Here is a 17973-nt window from a genome sequence, read left to right on the forward strand (position 1 = left end):
GGTCACTCTGATCACTCTGGTCACTCTCTCCAGGTGGTCACTCTGGTCACTCTGGTCACTCTGGTCACTCAGTGGTCACTCAGTGGTCACTGTGGTCACTCTGGTCACTCAGTGGTCACTCTGGTCACTCTGGTCACTCTGGTCACTCTCTCCAGGTGGTCACTCATGGTCACTCTGGTCACTCTGGTCACTCTGGTCACTCTCTCCAGGTGGTCACTCATGGTCACTCTGGTCACTCTGGTCACTCTGGTCACTCTGGTCACTCAGTGGTCACTGTGGTCACTCATGGTCACTCTGGTCACTCTGGTCACTCTGGTCACTCTCTCCAGGTGGTCACTCATGGTCACTCTGGTCACTCTGGTCACTCTGGTCACTCTGGTCACTCAGTGGTCACTGTGGTCACTCAGTGGTCACTCTGGTCACTCAGTGGTCACTCTGGTCACTCTGGTCACTCTCTCCAGGTGGGCTCCCTACGCCCCGGGCTGGCCCTGGTGTCTCCGGGCCCTGCCCCCCTCCCTGTGCCCCTGGCCACGCCCACCCGCCACGCCCCCGCCGATGACGTCACAGGAGCCGAAAGTGACGTCAGAGGGGCCGAAAATGACATCAGAAGGGACGAAGATGACGTCAGAGGAGCAGACGATGACGTCAGAGGGGCAGACGATGACGTCAGAGGGGCCGTCGATGACATCACAGGCCCCGCCCCCCGAGCTGTCGCCCACCCTGAGCTTCCCCCTGGGGCACCGGGCCCAGCTGGCCGCGCGCGCCGCCGCCGCGTCAGTGACAGCGCCGGGGTCACCGGGGTCACCGGGGGGTCAGGGGGTCACCGGGGGTCACCAGGGGTCAATGGGGGTCAATGGGGGTCAATGGGGGTCATTGGGGTCAGTGGGGGTCATTGGGGGTCATTGCGGGTCAACGGGGGTCATTGGGGGTCAGTGGGGGTCAGTGGGGGTCATTGGGGGTCAATGGGGGTCATCGGGGGGGTCAGTGGGGGTCCCAGCCAGCCCCACCCATCTCTTTGTCCTTGGGTGTCCCCAATGATGTCCCCAATGTCCCCAATGTCCCCAGGCAGATCCGGATCCGGCTCCGGGGGCTCCGTTCCCAATGTCCCCAATGATGTCCCCTCATTGTCCCCAATGTCCCCAATGTCCCCAATGTCCCCAATGTCCCCAATGATGTCCCCAATGTCCCCTCACTGTCCCCTCTGTCCCTTCCCTGTCCCCAGGCAGATCCGGCTCCGGCTCCGGGGGCTCCGTTCCCAATGTCCCCAATGTCCCCACTGTCCCCTCACTGTCCCCAATGATGTCCCCAATGTCCCCACTGTCCCCTGTGCTGTCCCCAGGCAGATCCGGCTCCGGGGGCTCCGTTCCCAATGTCCCCAATGTCCCCAATGTCCCCAATGTCCCCACTGTCCCCTCACTGTCCCCAATGTCCCCAATGTCCCCAATGTCCCCTCTGTCCCCAATGTCCCCTCACTGTCCCCTGTGCTGTCCCCAGGCAGATCCGGATCCGGCTCCGGGGGCTCCGTTCCCAATGTCCCCTCTCTGTCCCCAATGATGTCCCCAATGTCCCCTCACTGTCCCCAGGCAGATCCGGATCCGGCTCCGGGGGCTCCGTTCCCAATGTCCCCTCACTGTCCCCAATGATGTCCCCACTGTCCCCAATGTCCCCAATGTCCCCAATGTCCCCAATGATGTCCCCAATGTCCTCAATGTCCCCACTGCCCCCCCACTGTCCCCAATGTCCCCAATGTCCCCTCACTGTCCCCAATGTCCCCAATGTCCCCAATGTCCCCTCCCTGTCCCCAGTGTCCCCAATGTCCCCAATGTCCCCACTGTCCCCAGTGTCCCCAATGTCCCCAGTGTCCCCTCTGTCCCCAGGCAGATCCGGATCCGGCTCCGGGGGCTCCGTTCCGGGGCTTCCTGGCGCAGCCTCGGGGACGTTCGGGCGGCGCTCGAGGGGCCCGGGACCCCCATCAGCGGTGGGTGCCACCCCCAGGTGTCCCCAAGTGTCCCCAAGGTGTCCCCAGGTGTCCCCAAGGTGTCCTCAGGTGTCCCCAGGTGTCCTGGAGGTGTCCCCAAGGTGTCCCCAAATGTCCTGGAGGTGTCCCCAGGTGTCCCCGAGGTGTCCTGGAGGTGAACCCAATGTCCCCAAGGTGTCTCCAGGTGTCCCCAGGTGTCCCCAAGGTGTCCTCAGGTGTCCCCGGGGGTCCCCAAGGTGCCCCCAAATGTTCCCAAGGTGTCCCCAGGTGTCTCCAGGTGTCCCCAGGTGTCCTCAGGTGTCCCCAAGGTGTCCCCCCCAAGGTGTCCCCAGGTGTCCTGGAGGTGTCCCTAAGGTGTCCCCAGGTGTCCCCAGGTGTCCCCAAGTGTCCTCAAGGTGTCCCCAGGTGTCCCCAAGGTGTCCCCAGGTGTCCCCAAATGTCCCCAAGGTGTCTCCAGGTGTCCCCAGGTGTCCCTAAGGTGTCCCCAGGTGTCCCCAGCTGTCCCCAGAGTGTCCCCAAGTGTCCCCAAGGTGTCCCCAAGGTGTCCCCAGGTGTCCCCAGGGTGTCCTCAGGTGTCCCCAGCTGTCCCCAAGGTGTCTCCAGGTGTCCCCAAATGTCCCCAGGGTGTCCCCAAGGTGTCCCCACGTGTCCTGGAGGTGTCTTTAGGTGTCCCCAGGTGTCCTCAGCTGTCCCCAGGTATCCCCAGGTGTCCCCAAGGTGTCCCTAGGTGTCCTGGAGGTGTCCCCAAGGTCCCCAGTGATGTCCCCAAGGTGTCCTCAAGGTCCCTAAATGTCATGGAGGTGGCCCCAGGTGTCCTGGAGGTGTCCCCGAGGTGTCCCCAATGTCCCCAGCGATGTCCCCAAAGTGTCCCCAAATGTCCCCAAATGTCCCCCCTGTCCCCAGAGTACGTGGTGCGGCACTGGCAGGAGGTGGCATTTCTCGGGGTGTCCCTGAGGTGTCCCCAATGTCCCCAGCAATGTCCCCAATGTCCCCAGCGATGTCCCCAACGTCCCCAGTGATGTCCCCAGTGCCCCCAGCGATGTCCCCAACGTCCCCAGCAATGTCCCCAGTGTCCCCAAATGTCCCCAAGGTGTCCCCAAATGTCATGGAGGTGTCCCCAAGGTGTCCCCAGGTGTCCTGGAGGTGTTCCCAGTGATGTCCCCAAATGTCCCCAGAGTACGTGGTGCGGCACTGGCAGGAGGACACGTTTTTCGGGGTGTCCCCAAGGTGTCCCCAAAGTGTCCCCAAATGTCCCCAAATGTCCCCAAATGTCCCCAGAGTACGTGGTGCGGCACTGGCAGGAGGACGCGTTTTTCGGGGAGCAGTTCCTGAGCGGGGTGAACCCCGTCCTGCTGCGCCGCTGCCGCCGCCTGCCCCCCAACCTGCCGCTGGCCGAGGCCGCCGTGGCGCCCAGCCTGGGCCCGGGGACATCTCTGGAGAGAGAGATGGAGGTGAGGGACCCCAAAAACACCCCAAAAACCCTAAAAAACCACCCCAAAAATACCCCAAAATCATCAAAAACCCCAAAATCCTAAAAAACCCCAAAACCGCCCTAAACAAACCCCGAGGCCGTGGTGGCGCCAAGCCTGGGCCCGGGGACCAGACTGGAGAGGGAGATGGAGGTGAGGGACCCCAAAACCACCCCAAAACACCCCAAAAACACCCCAAAAACCCTAAAAACACCCCCAAAACCCTAAAGAATACCCCAGAATCATCAAAAAACCCAAAATCCTAAAAAACCCCAAAACCGCCCCAAACAAACCCCGAGGCCGCGGTGGCCCCGAGCCTGGGCCCGGGGACCAGCCTGGAGAAAGAGATGGAGGTGAGGGACCCCAAAAACCCTAAAAAACACCCCAAAAACACCCAGAAACACCCCAAAACCACCCCAAAAACCCTAAAAAACACCCAGAAAACATCAAAAACCACCCCTAAAAATCCTAAAAAACCCCAAAACCGCCCCAAACAAACCCCGAGCCCACGGTGGCGCCCAGCCTGGGCTCTGGGACCAGCCTGGAGAGAGAGATGGAGGTGAGGGACCCCAAAAACACCCCAAAAACACCCAAAACCACCCCAAAAACACTCCAAAAACATCAAAAACCACCCCAAAATCATCAAAACCCCTAAAAATCATCAAAAACCCCAAAACTGCCCCAAACAAACCCCGAGGCCGCGGTGGCGCCCAGCCTGGGCCCGGGGACATCCCTGGAGAGGGAGATGGAGGTGAAGGACCCCAAAACCACCCCAAAAATACCCCAAAAAACATCCCAAAACCACCCCAAAAACCCTAAAAAACACCCCAAAAATACCCCAAAATCATCAGAAACCCCAAAATCCTAAAAAACCCCAAAACCGCCCTAAACAAACCCCGATGCTGCGGCGGCGCCCAGCCTGGGCCCGGGGACCAGCCTGGAGAAACAGATGGAGGTGAGGAACCCCAAAAACACCCAGAAACGCCCCAGAAACACCCCAAAACCCCTAAAAAACACCCCAAAACCACCCCAAAACCATCAAAAACCCCAAAATCCTAAAAAACCCCAAAACCGCCCCAAACAAACCCCGAGGCCGTGGTGGCGCCGAGCCTGGGCCCGGGGACCAGTCTGGAGAGAGAGATGGAGGTGAGGGACCCCAAAACCACCCAAAACCACCCCAAAAACACCCCAAAAACCCCTAAAACACACCCCAAAAACACCCAGAAACATCAGAAACCCCAAAATCATCAAAAACCCCAAAACCGCCCCAAACAAACCCTGAGGCCGCCGTGGCGCCGAGCCTGGGCCTGGGGACCAGCCTGGAGAGAGAGATGGAGGTGAGGGACCCCAAAATTTTTTGGGGTTCCCGTTTTTGGGGTTATTTTGGTGTCCCCATTTTGGGGTTCTCATTTTTGGGGTTATTTCGGTGTCCCCATTATTTCTGGGTTCCCATTTTTGGGGTTCCCATTTTTGGGGTTATTTCCTTGTCCCCATTTTTGGGGTTCTCATTTTTGGGGTTCCCATTTTTGGGGTTATCTCGGTGCCCCGATTTCGGGGTTCCCATTTTTGGGGTTATTTCAGCGTCCCCATTTTTGGGGTTCCCATTTCGGGGTTCCCATTTTTGGGGTTATTTCTGTGTCCCCATTTTTGGGGTTCCTTTTTTTTGGGGTTCCCATTTTTGGGGTTATTTCTGTGTCCCCATTTTCGGGGTTCTCGTTTTCGGGGTTCCCATTTTTGGGGTTATTTCAGCGTCCCCATTTTTGGGGTTCCCATTTCGGGGTTCCCATTTTTGGGATTATTTCCATGTCCCCATTTTGGGGTTCTCATTTTTGGGGTTCCCATTTTTGGGGTTATTTCTGTGTCCCCATTTTTGGGGTTCTCATTTTTGGGGTTCCCATTTTTGGGGTTATTTCCGTGTCCCCATTTCTGTGTCCCCATTTTTGGGGTTCCCATTTTTGGGGTTATTTCTGTGTCCCCATTTTGGGGTTCTCATTTTCGGGGTTCCCATTTTTGGGGTTATCTTGGTGTCCCCATTTTTGGGGTTCCCATTTTTGGGGTTATTTTGGTGTCCCCATTTTTGGGGTTCCCATTTCCTGTCTCATCTCTCTGTCCCCATTTTTGGGGTTCCCATTTTTGGGGTTATTTCCGTGTCCCCATTTTTGGGGTTATTTTGGTGTCCCCATTTTTGGGGTTATTTTGGTGTCCCCATTTTTGGGGTTCCCATTTTTGGGGTTATTTCAGTGTCCCCATTTTTGGGGTTCTCATTTTTGGGGTTATTTTGGTGTCCCCATTTTTGGGGTTCCCATTTTGGGGTTATTTCGGTGTCCCCATTTTTGGGTTTCTCATTTTTGGGGTTCCCATTTTTGGGGTCATTTCCATGTCCCCATTTTTGGGTTTCTCATTTCCGTGGTTTCTCATTTTCAGGGTTCCCATTTTTGGGGTTATTTCTGTGTCCCCATTTCGGGGTTCCCATTTTTGGGGTTCCCATTTTTGGGGTTCCTTTTTTTTGGGGTTATTTCCGTGTCCCCATTTTTGGGGTTATTTCGGTTTCCCCATTTTTGGGGTTCCCATTTCGGGGTTCCCATTTTTGGGGTTATTTTGGTGTCCCCATTTTTTGGGGTTCCCATTTTTTGGGGTTATTTCTGTGTCCCCATTTTTGGTGTTATTTTGGTGTCCCCATTTTTGGTGTTATTTTGGTGTCCCCATTTTTGGGGTTCTCATTCCTGTGTTCATTTTTTGGGGTGCCCAGGCCGGCCGTGTGTTCCTGGCCGACTACGCGCTGCTGGAGGGGCTCCCCACGGGCTCCATCGGGGGTCACCCCCAGTTCGGGGTCCCCATTTTGGGGGTCATTTCCATGTCCCCATTTTGGGGTTCTCATTTCGGGGTTCCCATTTCTTGGGGTTATTTCGGTGTCCCCATTTCGGGATTCCCATTTCGGGGTTCCCATTTTTGGGGTTATTTCTGTGTCCCCATTTTCGGGGTTCTCGTTTTCGGGGTTCCCATTTTTGGGGTTATTTCAGCGTCCCCATTTTTGGGGTTCCCATTTCGGGGTTCCCATTTTTGGGGTTATTTCGGTGTCCCCACTTTTGGCGTCCCCATTTTCGGGGTTATTTCGGTGTCCCCATTTTTGGGTTTCTCATTTCCGTGGTTTCTCATTTTCAGGGTTCCCATTTTTGGGGTTATTTTGGTGTCCCCATTTTTGGGGTTCCCATTTCCTGTCTCATCTCTCTGTCCCCATTTTTGGGGTTCCCATTTTGGGGTTATTTCGGTGTCCCCATTTTTGGGTTTCTCATTTTTGGGGTTCCCATTTTTGGGGTCATTTCCATGTCCCCATTTTTGGGTTTCTCATTTCCGTGGTTTCTCATTTTCAGGGTTCCCATTTTTGGGGTTATTTCTGTGTCCCCATTTCGGGGTTCCCATTTTTGGGGTTCCCATTTTTGGGGTTCCTTTTTTTTGGGGTTATTTCCGTGTCCCCATTTTTGGGGTTATTTTGGTGTCCCCATTTTTGGGGTTCCCGTTTTCGGGGTTCCCATTTTTGGGGTTATTTTGGTGTCCCCATTTTTGGGGTTCCCATTTTTTGGGGTTATTTTGGTGTCCCCATTTTTGGGGTTCCCATTTTTGGGGTTATTTCGGTGTCCCCATTTCGGGGTTCCCATTTTTGGGGTTCCCATTTTTGGGGTTATTTCGGTGTCCCCATTTTTGGGGTTCCCATTTTCAGTGTCCCCGTTTTTGGGGTTATTTTGGTGTCCCCATTTTTGGGTTTCTCATTTCCGTGGTTTCTCATTTTTAGGGTTCCCATTTTTGGGGTTATTTCGGTGTCCCCATTTCGGGGTTCCCATTTTTGGGGTTCCCATTTTTTGGGGTTCCCATTTTTTGGGGTTATTTCGGTGTCCCCATTTCGGGGTTCTCATTTTCGGGGTTCCCATTTTTGGGGTTATTTCGGTTTCCCCATTTTTGGGGTTCCCATTTCGGGGTTCCCATTTTTGGGGTTATTTCGGTGTCCCCATTTCGGGGTTATCTTGGTGTTCCCATTTTTAGGGTTCTCATTTCCGTCTCCCCATTTCGGGGTTCCCATTTCCGTGCCCTCATTTTTGAGGTTCCCATTTTTGGGGTTCCCATTTTTGGGGTTATTTCGGTGTCCCCATTTTGGGGTTCTCATTTTTGGGGTTCCCATTTTTGGGGTTCCCATTTCCGTGTCCCCATTTTCGGGGTTCTCATTTTTGGGGTTCCCATTTTTGGGGTTCCCATTTTTGGGGTTATTTCGGTGCCCCCATTTTTGGGGTTCCCATTTTTGGGGTTATTTCAGTGTCCCCATTTTTGGGGTTCTCATTTCGGGGTTCCCATTTTTGGGGTTATTTTGGTGTCCCCATTTTTGGGGTTCCCATTTTTGGGGTTATTTCAGTGTCCCCATTTTTGGGGTTCCCATTTTTGGGGTTATTTCAATGTCCCCATTTTTGGGTTTCTCATTTCCGTGGTTTCTCATTTTCGGGGTTCTCATTTTTGGGGTTATTTTGGTGTCCCCATTTTTGGGGTTCCCATTTCCTGTCTCATCTCTCTGTCCCCATTTTTGGGGTTCCCATTTTGGGGTTATTTCGGTTTCCCCATTTTGGGGTTCCCATTTTTGGGGTTCCCATTTTTGGGTTATTTCCGTGTCCCCATTTTTGGGTTTCTCATTTCCGTGGTTTCTCATTTTCAGGGTTCTCATTTTTGGGGTTATTGCGGTGCCCCCATTTTTGGGGTTCCCATTTCGGGGTTCCCATTTTTGGGGTTATTTCAGCGTCCCCATTTTTGGGGTTCTCATTTTTGGGGTTCCCGTTTTTGGGGTTATTTCGGTGCTCCCATTTTTGGGGTTCCCGTTTTTTGGGGTTATTTCGGTGTCCCCATTTTTGGGTTTCTTATTTCTGTGTCCCCATTTTTGGGGTTCTCGTTTTTGGGGTTATTTCGGTGTCCCCATTTTGGGGTTCTCATTTTTGGGGTTATTTCGGTGTCCCCATTTTTGGGGTTCTCATTCCTGTGTTCATTTTTTGGGGTGCCCAGGCCGGCCGTGTGTTCCTGGCCGACTACGCGCTGCTGGAGGGGCTCCCCACGGGCTCCATCGGGGGTCACCCCCAGTTCGTGGCCGCCCCGCTCTGCCTGCTCTGGCTCTGCCCCCGCGGCCGCCTGCTGCCCGTGGCCATCCAGGTGTGTCCCCAAATGTCCCCAAGCGTCCCCAAATGTCCCTTTGGGATCCTTCTGTGTCCCTAAATGTCCCCAAATGTCCCCAAATGTCCCCATGTGTTCCTTTGGGATCCTTCTGTGTCCCCAAATGGCCCCAAATGGCCCCAAATGTCCCCAAGTGTCCCCACGTGTCCCTTTGGGATCCCCCTGTCCCTGCTCTGGCTCTGTCCCCGCGGCCGCCTGCTGCCCGTGGCCATCCAGGTGTGTCCCCAATGTCCCCAAGTGTCCCCAAAGGTCCCCACGTGTCCCTTTGGGATCCCCCTGTCCCTGCTCTGGCTCTGCCCCCGTGGCCGCCTGCTGCCTGTCGCCATCCAGGTGTGTCCCCAAATGTCCCCAAGTGTCCCCAAAGGTCCTCACATGTCCCTTTGGGATCCCTCTGTGTCCCCAAATGTCCCCAAATGTCCCCACGTGTCCCTTTGGGATCCCCCTGTCCCTGCTCTGGCTCTGCCCCCGCGGCCGCCTGCTGCCCGTGGCCATCCAGGTGTGTCCCCAAATGTCCCCAAGTGTCCCCAAATGTCCCCAAATGTCCCTCTGGGTTCCCTCAGTGTCCCCAAAGGTCCCCAAATGTCCCCACGTGTCCCTTTGGGATCCCCCTGTCCCTGCTCTGGCTCTGCCCCCGCGGCCGCCTGCTGCCTGTCGCCATCCAGGTGTGTCCCCAAATGTCCCCAAGTGTCCCCAAAGGTCCTCACGTGTTCCTTTGGGATCCCTCTGTGTCCCCAAATGTCCCCAAATGTCCCCATGTGTTCCTTTGGGATCCTTCAGTGTCCCCAAATGTCCCCAAAGGTCCCCACGTGTCCCTTTGGGATCCCCCTGTCCCTGCTCTGGCTCTGCCCCCGCGGCCGCCTGCGGCCCGTGGCCATCCAGGTGTGTCCCCAAATGTCCCCAAGTGTCCCCAAATGTCCCTTTGGGATCCTTCTGTGTCCCCAAATGGCCCCAAAGGTCCCCAAATGTCCCCACGTGTCCCTTTGGGATCCCCCTGTCCCTGCTCTGGCTCTGCCCCCGCGGCCGCCTGCTGCCCGTGGCCATCCAGGTGTGTCCCCAAATGTCCCCAAGTGTCCCCAAAGGTCCTCACAAATCCCTTTGGGATCCTTCTGTGTCCCCAAATGTCCCCAAGTGTCCCCAAAGGTCCTCTGTGTCCCCATGTGTCCCCACGTGTCCCCAAATGTCCCCACGTGTCCCTTTGGGATCCCCCTGTCCCTGCTCTGGCTCTGCCCCCGCGGCCGCCTGCTGCCCGTGGCCATCCAGGTGTGTCCCCAAATGTCCCCAAGTGTCCCCAAATGTCCCTTTGGGATCCTTCTGTGTCCCCAAATGTCCCCAAATGTCCCCACGTGTCCCTTTGGGATCCCCCTGTCCCTGCTCTGGCTCTGCCCCCGTGGCCGCCTGCTGGCGGTGGCCATCCAGGTGTGTCCCCAAATGTCCCCAAGTGTCCCCAAATGTCCCTCTGGGTTCCCTCTGTGTCCCCAAATGTCCCCAAAGGTCCCCAAATGTCCCCACGTGTCCCTTTGGGATCCCCCTGTCCCTGCTCTGGCTCTGCCCCCGCGGCCGCCTGCTGCCCGTGGCCATCCAGGTGTGTCCCCAAATGTCCCCAAGTGTCCCCAAATGTCCCTTTGGGATCCTTCTGTGTCCACAAATGTCCCCAAATGGCCCCAAATGTCCCCAAGTGTCCCCAGATGGCCCCACGGGTCCCTTTGGAATCCCTCTGTGTCCCCAAATGTCCCCAATATCCCCAAATGTCCCCAATCCCCCCAATGTCCCCAATCCCCCCAATGCCCCCAATCCCCCCAATGTTCCCAATGTCCCCTCTGTCCCCTCTGTCCCCCACAGCTCTCGCAGCGCCCCGGGCCGGGGTCCCCGATCTTTGTCCCAGGTGGTCCCGGGTGGGCCCTGGCCAAGCTGTGGGTGCGGGGTCCCCAATGTCCCCAATGTCCCCTGGTGTCCCCAATGTCCCCTGGTGTCCCCAATGTCCCCAATGTCCCCAATGTCCCCTGGTGTCCCCAATGTCCCCAATCCCCCCAATCCCCCCAATGTCCCCAATGTCCCCAATCCCCCCAACGCCCCCAATGTCCCCAATGTCCCCAATGTCCCCAATGTCCCCAATGTCCCCTCTGTCCCCCACAGCTCTCTCAACACCCCGGGCCGGGGTCCCCGATTTTTGTCCCGGGTGGTCCCGGGTGGGCCCTGGCCAAGCTGTGGGTGCGGGGCGCGCACTTCGTGCTGCACGAGATGGTCACTCACCTGCTGCACGGCCACTTCCTGGCCGAGGCCTTCGCCGTGGCCACCCAGCGCCTGCCCGCCGCCCACCCCGTGCACCAGGTACCCCAAAAATGGATCCCGAACCCCAAAAAATGAACCCCGAAATCCCCATCCCAAAATCCCAATCCTGAGCCCAAAAATGGACCCTGAAATCCCCGTCCAAAAATCCCAATCCTGACCCCAAAAACTGCACCCTGAAATCTTCACCCCGTGCACCAGGTACCCCAAAAAATGGATCCCGAACCCCAAAAAAGGGATCCCGACCCCAAAAAATGGACCCCGAAATCCCCGTCCCAAAATCCCAACCCTGACCCCAAAAACTGCACCCCGAAATCTCCACCCCGTGCACCAGGTACCCCAAAAAAGGGATCCCGACCCCAAAAAATGGAACCGACCCAAAAAAATGGACCCTGAAATCCCCATTCCAAAATCCCCAACCCTGACCCCAAAAAATGAACCCAAACCCCAAAAATGAACCCCGAAATCCCCGTCCCAAAATCTACAATCCTGACCCCAAAAAATGCACCCCCAGGACCCCAAAAAGTGCACCCTGACCCCAAAAACTGCACCCTGAAATCCCCGTCCCAAAATCCCCAATCCTGACCCCAAAATCACCAGCCCTGACCCCAAAATCCCCAATCCTGACCCCAAAATCCCAACCCTGACCCCAAAAATTGCACCCTGAAATCTCCACCCCGTGCACCAGGTACCCCAAAAATGGGATCTGAACCCCAAAAAAGGGATCCTGACCCCAAAAAAGGAATCCCGACCCCAAAAAAGGGATCCCTACCCCAAAAAATGGAACCGACCCCAAAAAAGGGATCCCCACCCTAAAAAAAGGGATCCCGACCCCAAAAAATTGAACCGACCCCAAAAAATGGACCCTGAAATCCCCGTCCCAAAATCCCCAATCCTGACCCCAAAACATGAACCCAAACCCCAAAAAAGGGATCCCGACCCCAAAAAATGAACCCAAACCCCAAAAAATGAACCCCGAAATCCCCGAGCCAAAATCCCCAACCCTGAGCCCAAAATCGGCACCAAATCCCCCAAATCAACCCTGATGTCCCCACTGTCCCCAATCCCCCCAATGTCCTCAATGTCCCCAATGTCCCCAATGTCCCCAATGAACCCAATGAACCCAATGAACCCAATGAACCCAATGACCCCAATGTCCTCAATGTCCCCTCTGTCCCCTCTGTCCCCAATGTCCCCATTGTCCCCAATGTCCCCAATGTCCCCAATCCCCCCAATGTCCCCAATGTCCCCAATGTCCCCTCTGTCCCCAGTCCCCCCAATGTCCCCAATGTCCCCAATGTCCCCAATGAACCCACTGTTCCCAATGTCCCCAAATGTCCCCAATGTCCCCAAATGTCCCCAATGTCCCCAATGAACCCACTGTTCCCAATGTCCCCAAATGTCCCCAATGTCCCCAATGTCCCCACTGTCCCCAATGTCCCCAATGTCCCCAGTGTCCCCATTGTCCCCAATGTCCCCAATGTCCCCTCTGTCCCCAATGTCCCCAATGTCCCCAATCCCCCCAATGTCCCCAATGTCCCCAATGTCCCCTCTGTCCCCTCTGTCCCCTCTGTCCCCAGCTGCTCCTCCCCCACCTGCGTTTCACCTTCCACATCAACATCCTGGCGCGGGAGACGCTGCTGAACCCCGGCGGCATCATCGACCAGGTGAGGGACACACCTGTGTCACCTGTGTGTCACCTGTGTCACCTGTGTCACCTGAGTGTCATCTGGGGCACCTGTCTGTCACCTGTGTCACCTGGGACACCCGGGACACCTGTGTCACCTGTGTGTCACCTGTGTGTCACCTGTGTGTCACCTGGGACACCCGGGACACCTGAGTGTCACCTGAGTGTCACCTGTGTGTCACCTGTGTTACCTATGTCACCTGTGTGTCATCTGGGGAACCTGTGTCACCTGTGTCACCTGGGGAACCTGTGTCACCTGTGTGTCATCTGTGTCACCTGGGTCATCTGTGTCACCTGTGTGTCACCTGTGTGTTACCTGTGTGTCACCTGTGTCACCTGTGTCACTGGGGGAACCTGTGTGTCACCTGTATGTCACCTGTGTCACCTATGTGTCACCTGTGTGTTACCTGTGTCACCTGTGTCACCTGTGTCACCTGAGTGTCATCTGGGGCACCTGTGTCACCTGGGTCACCTGGGGCACCCGGGACACCTGTGTGTCACCTGTGTGTCACCTGTGTCACCGGTGTCACCTGGGGCACCTGTGTCACCTGTGTGTCACCTGGGGCACCTGTGTGTCACCTGTGTCACCTGTGTCACCGGTGTCACCTGTCACCTGTGTGTCACTGGGGGAACCTGTGTGTCACCTGTGTCACCTGTGTCACCTAGGGCACCTGGGGCACCTGTGTCACCTCCCTGTGTCACCTGTGTGTCACCTCCCTGTGTCACCTCCCTGTGTCACCTGTGTTTCACCTGTGTGTCACCTGGGTGTCCTCCATGGTGTCACCCATGGTCCTCGGTCCCCAGGTCACCTGGGTGGTCTGGGAGGGGACACTGAGGGGACACTGAGGGGTGGCACTGTCCAGGAGGGGACAGAGGGGACACTGAGGGGTGGCACTGAGGGGTGGCACTGTCCCCAGGCCACCTCGGTGGGCCGGGAGGGGACACAGGGGACACTGAGGGGTGGCACTGTCCCCAGGCCACCTCGGTGGGCCGGGAGGGGACACAGGGGACACTGAGGGGTGGCACTGTCCAGGAGGGGACAGAGGGGACACTGAGGGGTAGCACTGTCCCCAGGCCACGTCGGTGGGCCGGGAGGGGACACTGAGGGGTGGCACTGTCTCCAGGCCATGTCAGTGGCACACAGGGGACACTGAGGGGTGGCACTGTCCCCAGGCCATGTCAGTGGCACACAGGGGACACTGAGGGGTGGCACTGTCCCCAGGCCATGTCAGTGGCACACAGGGGACACTGAGGGGTGGCACTGTCCCCAGGCCACCTCGGTGGGCCGGGAGGGGACGCTGGCGCTGGTGGCCCGGGGGACAGCGGCGCTGACGTTCCGCGAGCTCTGTGTCCCCGACGACGTGGCCGCGCGCGGGGTTGGGGACATCCCCGGGTACCACTACAGGGACGACGCGCTGGACATCTGGGGGGCCATCCACAGGTGGGGACACTGGGGACATTGGGGACATTGGGGACAGTGGGGACATTGGGGACAGTGAGGGGACAGTGGGGACATCCCCGGGTACCACTACAGGGACGACGCGCTGGACATCTGGGGGGCCATCCACAGGTGGGGACAGTGGGGACAGTGGGGACAATGGGGACATTGGGGACATTGGGGACAGTGGGGACAGTGGGGACAGTGGGGACATTGGGGACATTGGGGACAGTGGGGACATCCCCGGGTACCACTACAGGGACGACGCGCTGGACATCTGGGGGGCCATCCACAGGTGGGGACAGTGGGGACATTGGGGACATTGGGGACATTGGGGACAGTGGGGACAATGGGGACAGTGGGGATAATGGGGACATTGGGGACATTGGGGACATTGGGGACATTGGGGACAGAGGGGACAATGGGGACAGTGGGGACATTGGGGACATTGGGGACAGTGGGGACATCCCCGGGTACCACTACAGGGACGACGCGCTGGACATCTGGGGGGCCATCCACAGGTGGGGACAGTGGGGACATTGGGGACATTGGGGACATTGGGGACAGTGGGGATAATGGGGACATTGGGGACAGTGGGGACAATGGGGACAACGGGGACAGTGGGGACATTGGGGACAATGGGGACAGTGGGGACATCCCCGGGTACCACTACAGGGATGACGTGCTGGACATCTGGGGGGCCATCCACAGGTGGGGACATTGGGGACAGTGGGGACATTGGGGACAGTGGGGACATTGGAGATGGCAGGGGACATTGGGGACATTGGGGACAGTGGGGACATTGGGGACAGTGGGGATAGCAGGGGACATTGGGGACATTGGGGACAGTGGGGACAGTGGGGACAGTGGGGACATTGGGGACAATGGGGACAGTGGGGACAATGGGGACATTGGGGCAATGGGGACATTGGGGCAATGGGGACAGTGGGGACATTGGGGACACCGAGGGGACAGTGAGGACATTGGGGACATTGGGGACATTGGGGACATGGGGACATTGGGGACATTGGGGACAATGGGGACAGTGGGGACACTGGGGACATTGGGGCAATGGGGGGTTTGGGGTCATTGGGGACAGTGGGGACAGTGGGGACATTGGGGACATTGGGCACATTGGGGACAGTGGGGACAGTGGGGACAGGACCCCAGGGAGGTGACAACAGCAGCAGGGCCACGGGGAGGGGACATCAGCGATGGTGGGGACACGGGGACAGGGACATGGAGGTGGGCTGGCACGGGCGTGTCACCGGTGGGTGTCCCCTCGTGTCCCCGGTGTCCCCACGTGTCCCCATTGGGTGTCCCCGTGTGTCCCCGGTGTCCCCGCATGTCCCCGGTGGGTGTCCCCGGTGGGTGTCCCTGCGTGTCACCAGTGGGTGTACCCACATGTCACCGGTGTCCCTGCGTGTCCCCACGTGTCCCCAGTGGGTGTCCCCGCGTGTCACCGGTGTCCCTGCGTGTCACCTGTGGGTGTACCCACATGTCACCGGTGTCCCCGCGTGTCACCGGTGTCCCCACGTGTCCCTGGGGGGTGTCACCATTGGGTGTCCCCGCGTGTCCCCAGTGGGTGTCCCTGGTGGGTGTGCCCAGTGGGTGTGCCCACGTGTCACCTGTGTCCCTGCGTGTCCCCGGTGGGTGTCCCCGTGTGTCACCGGTGTCCCCACGTCTGTCACCGGTGTTGTCCCCGGGTGTCACCGGTGTCCCCACGTGTGTCACCATTGGGTGTCCCCGGGTGTCACTGGTGTCCCCGCGTGTCCCCGGTGGGTGTCACCATTGGGTGTCCCCGTGTGTCACCGGTGTCCCCACGTGTCCCCGTTGGGTGTCCCCACGTGTCACCGGTGTCCCCGCGTGTCCCCGGTGGGTGTCCCCGGTGTTCTCCCCGCGTGTCACCGGTGTCCCCGCGTGTGTCACCATTGGGTGTCCCCGGGTGTCACTGGTGTCCCCGCGTGTCCCCGGTGGGTGTCCCTGGTGTTCTCCCCGCGTGTCACCGGTGTCCCCGCGTGTGTCACCGGTGTCCCCGTTGTGTGTCACCATTGGGTGTCCCCACGTGTCCCCGGTGGGTGTTCCTGGTGGGTGTCCCCGTGTGTCACCAGTGTCCCCACGTGTGTCACCATTGGGTGTCCCCGTGTGTCACCGGTGTCCCCACGTGTGTCACCATTGGGTGTCCCTGTGTGTCACCGGTGTCCCTGCGTGTCCCCGTGTGTCCCCGGTGGGTGTTCCTGGTGGGTGTCCCCGTGTGTCACCGGTGTCCCCATGTGTGTCACCATTGGGTGTCCCCGTGTGTCACCGGTGTCCCCACGTGTGTCACCATTGGGTGTCCCCGTGTGTCACCGGTGTCCCCACGTGTGTCACCATTGGGTGTCCCCGTGTGTCACCGGTGTCCCCGCGTGTCCCCGGTGGGTGTCCCTGGTGTTCTCCCCGCGTGTCACCGGTGTCCCCACGTGTGTCACCGGTGTCCCCGCGTGTGTCCCCGCGTGTCCCCGTTGTGTGTCACCATTGGGTGTCCCCGTGTGTCCCCGGTGGGTGTCATCGGTGTTGTCCCCACGTGTCACCGGTGTCCCCACGTGTGTCACCGGTGTCCCCACGTGTGTCACCATTGGGTGTCCCCGTTGGGTGTCACCAGTGTCCCCGTGTGTCACCGGTGGGTGTCACCATTGGGTGTCCCCGTGTGTCCCTGGTGTTGTCCCCGTGTGTCACCGGTGTTGTCCCCGCGTGTCCCCGGTGTTGTCCCCGTGTGTCCCCGGTGTCACCGGTGTCCCCACGTGTGTCACCGGTGTCCCCGCGTGTCCCCACGTGTCCCCGGTGTTGTCCCCACGTGTGTCCCCGGTGTCCCCGTGTGTCACCGGTGTTGTCCCCGTGTGTCCCCGGTGTTGTCCTCGCGTGTCACCGGTGTTGTCCCTGTGTGTCCCCGGTGTCCCCACGCGTGTCCCCGGTGTTGTCCCCGTGTGTCACCGGTGTTGTCCCCACGTGTGTCTCCGGTGTTGTCCCCGCGTGTCCCCGGTGTTGTCCCCGTGTGTCCCCGGTGTCACCGGTGTCCCCACGTGTGTCACCGGTGTCCCCACGCGTGTCCCCGGTGTTGTCCCCGTGTGTCACCGGTGTTGTCCCCGCATGTCCCCACGTGTGTCACCGGTGTCCCCACGCGTGTCCCCGGTGTTGTCCCCGGTGTCCCCGGTGTTGTCCCCACGTGTGTCTCCGGTGTTGTCCCCGCGTGTCCCCGGTGTTGTCCCCCGATGTGTCACCGGTGTCCCCGCGTGTCCCTTGTGGGTGTCCCCACGCGTGTCCCTGGTGTTGTCCCCGTGTGTCCCCGGTGGGTGTCCCCGCATGTCCCCGGTGTTGTCCCCGGGTGTCACCGGTGTTGTCCCCGGGTGTCACCGGTGTCCCCACGCGTGTCCCCGGTGTTGTCCCCGGTGTCACCGGTGTCCCCGGTGTCCCAGCTACGTGGCGGGCGTGGTGGCGCTGTTCTACGCCGAGGACGCGGCGGTGGCCGAGGATGAGGAGCTGCAGGAGTGGGTGGGGGAGATCTTCACCTACGGCCTGCTGGGGAACCCCCAGAGCGGTAAGGGACACCTGGGGACACCTGGGACACCTGGGGACACCTGGGGACAGGGACAGCTGGGGAACCCCGAGAGCGGTAAGGGACACCTGGGGACACCTGGGGACACCTGGGGACACCTGGGGGGGTGACAGGGACACCTGGGGACACCTGGGGACAGGGACAGCTGGGGAACCCCGAGAGCGGTAAGGGACACCTGGGGACACCTGGGGACACCTGGGGACACCTGGGGACAGGGACAGCTGGGGAACCCCGAGAGCGGTAAGGGACACCTGGGGACACCTGGGGACACCTGGGGACACCTGGGGGACAGGGACAGGGACAGCTGGGGACACCTGGGGA

At 58.9% G+C, this 17973-nt stretch overlaps 1 protein-coding gene across 1 annotated transcript in view; it reads left to right on the forward strand.

Moving 5' to 3' along the window:
* The window catches only part of LOC311164848 (polyunsaturated fatty acid lipoxygenase ALOX15B-like), a gene marked incomplete at both ends in the record, with an annotated part of 30194 nt that overhangs the window by 6982 nt on the left and 5239 nt on the right, over positions 1 to 17973 (forward strand). Inside the window, 9 exons of the mRNA XM_084224475.1 lie at positions 462 to 773; positions 1878 to 1978; positions 3257 to 3429; positions 6197 to 6277; positions 8485 to 8628; positions 10783 to 10977; positions 12516 to 12602; positions 13894 to 14063; positions 17513 to 17634. Of these exons, the coding sequence (XP_084080601.1) occupies positions 462 to 773; positions 1878 to 1978; positions 3257 to 3429; positions 6197 to 6277; positions 8485 to 8628; positions 10783 to 10977; positions 12516 to 12602; positions 13894 to 14063; positions 17513 to 17634 (1385 nt within the window). The remainder of the gene's footprint in view (positions 1 to 461; positions 774 to 1877; positions 1979 to 3256; positions 3430 to 6196; positions 6278 to 8484; positions 8629 to 10782; positions 10978 to 12515; positions 12603 to 13893; positions 14064 to 17512; positions 17635 to 17973) is intronic.

This window comes from Fringilla coelebs, assembly GCF_963513975.1.
Source record: "Fringilla coelebs genome assembly, chromosome: 38".
Lineage (NCBI taxonomy): Eukaryota > Metazoa > Chordata > Aves > Passeriformes > Fringillidae > Fringilla > Fringilla coelebs.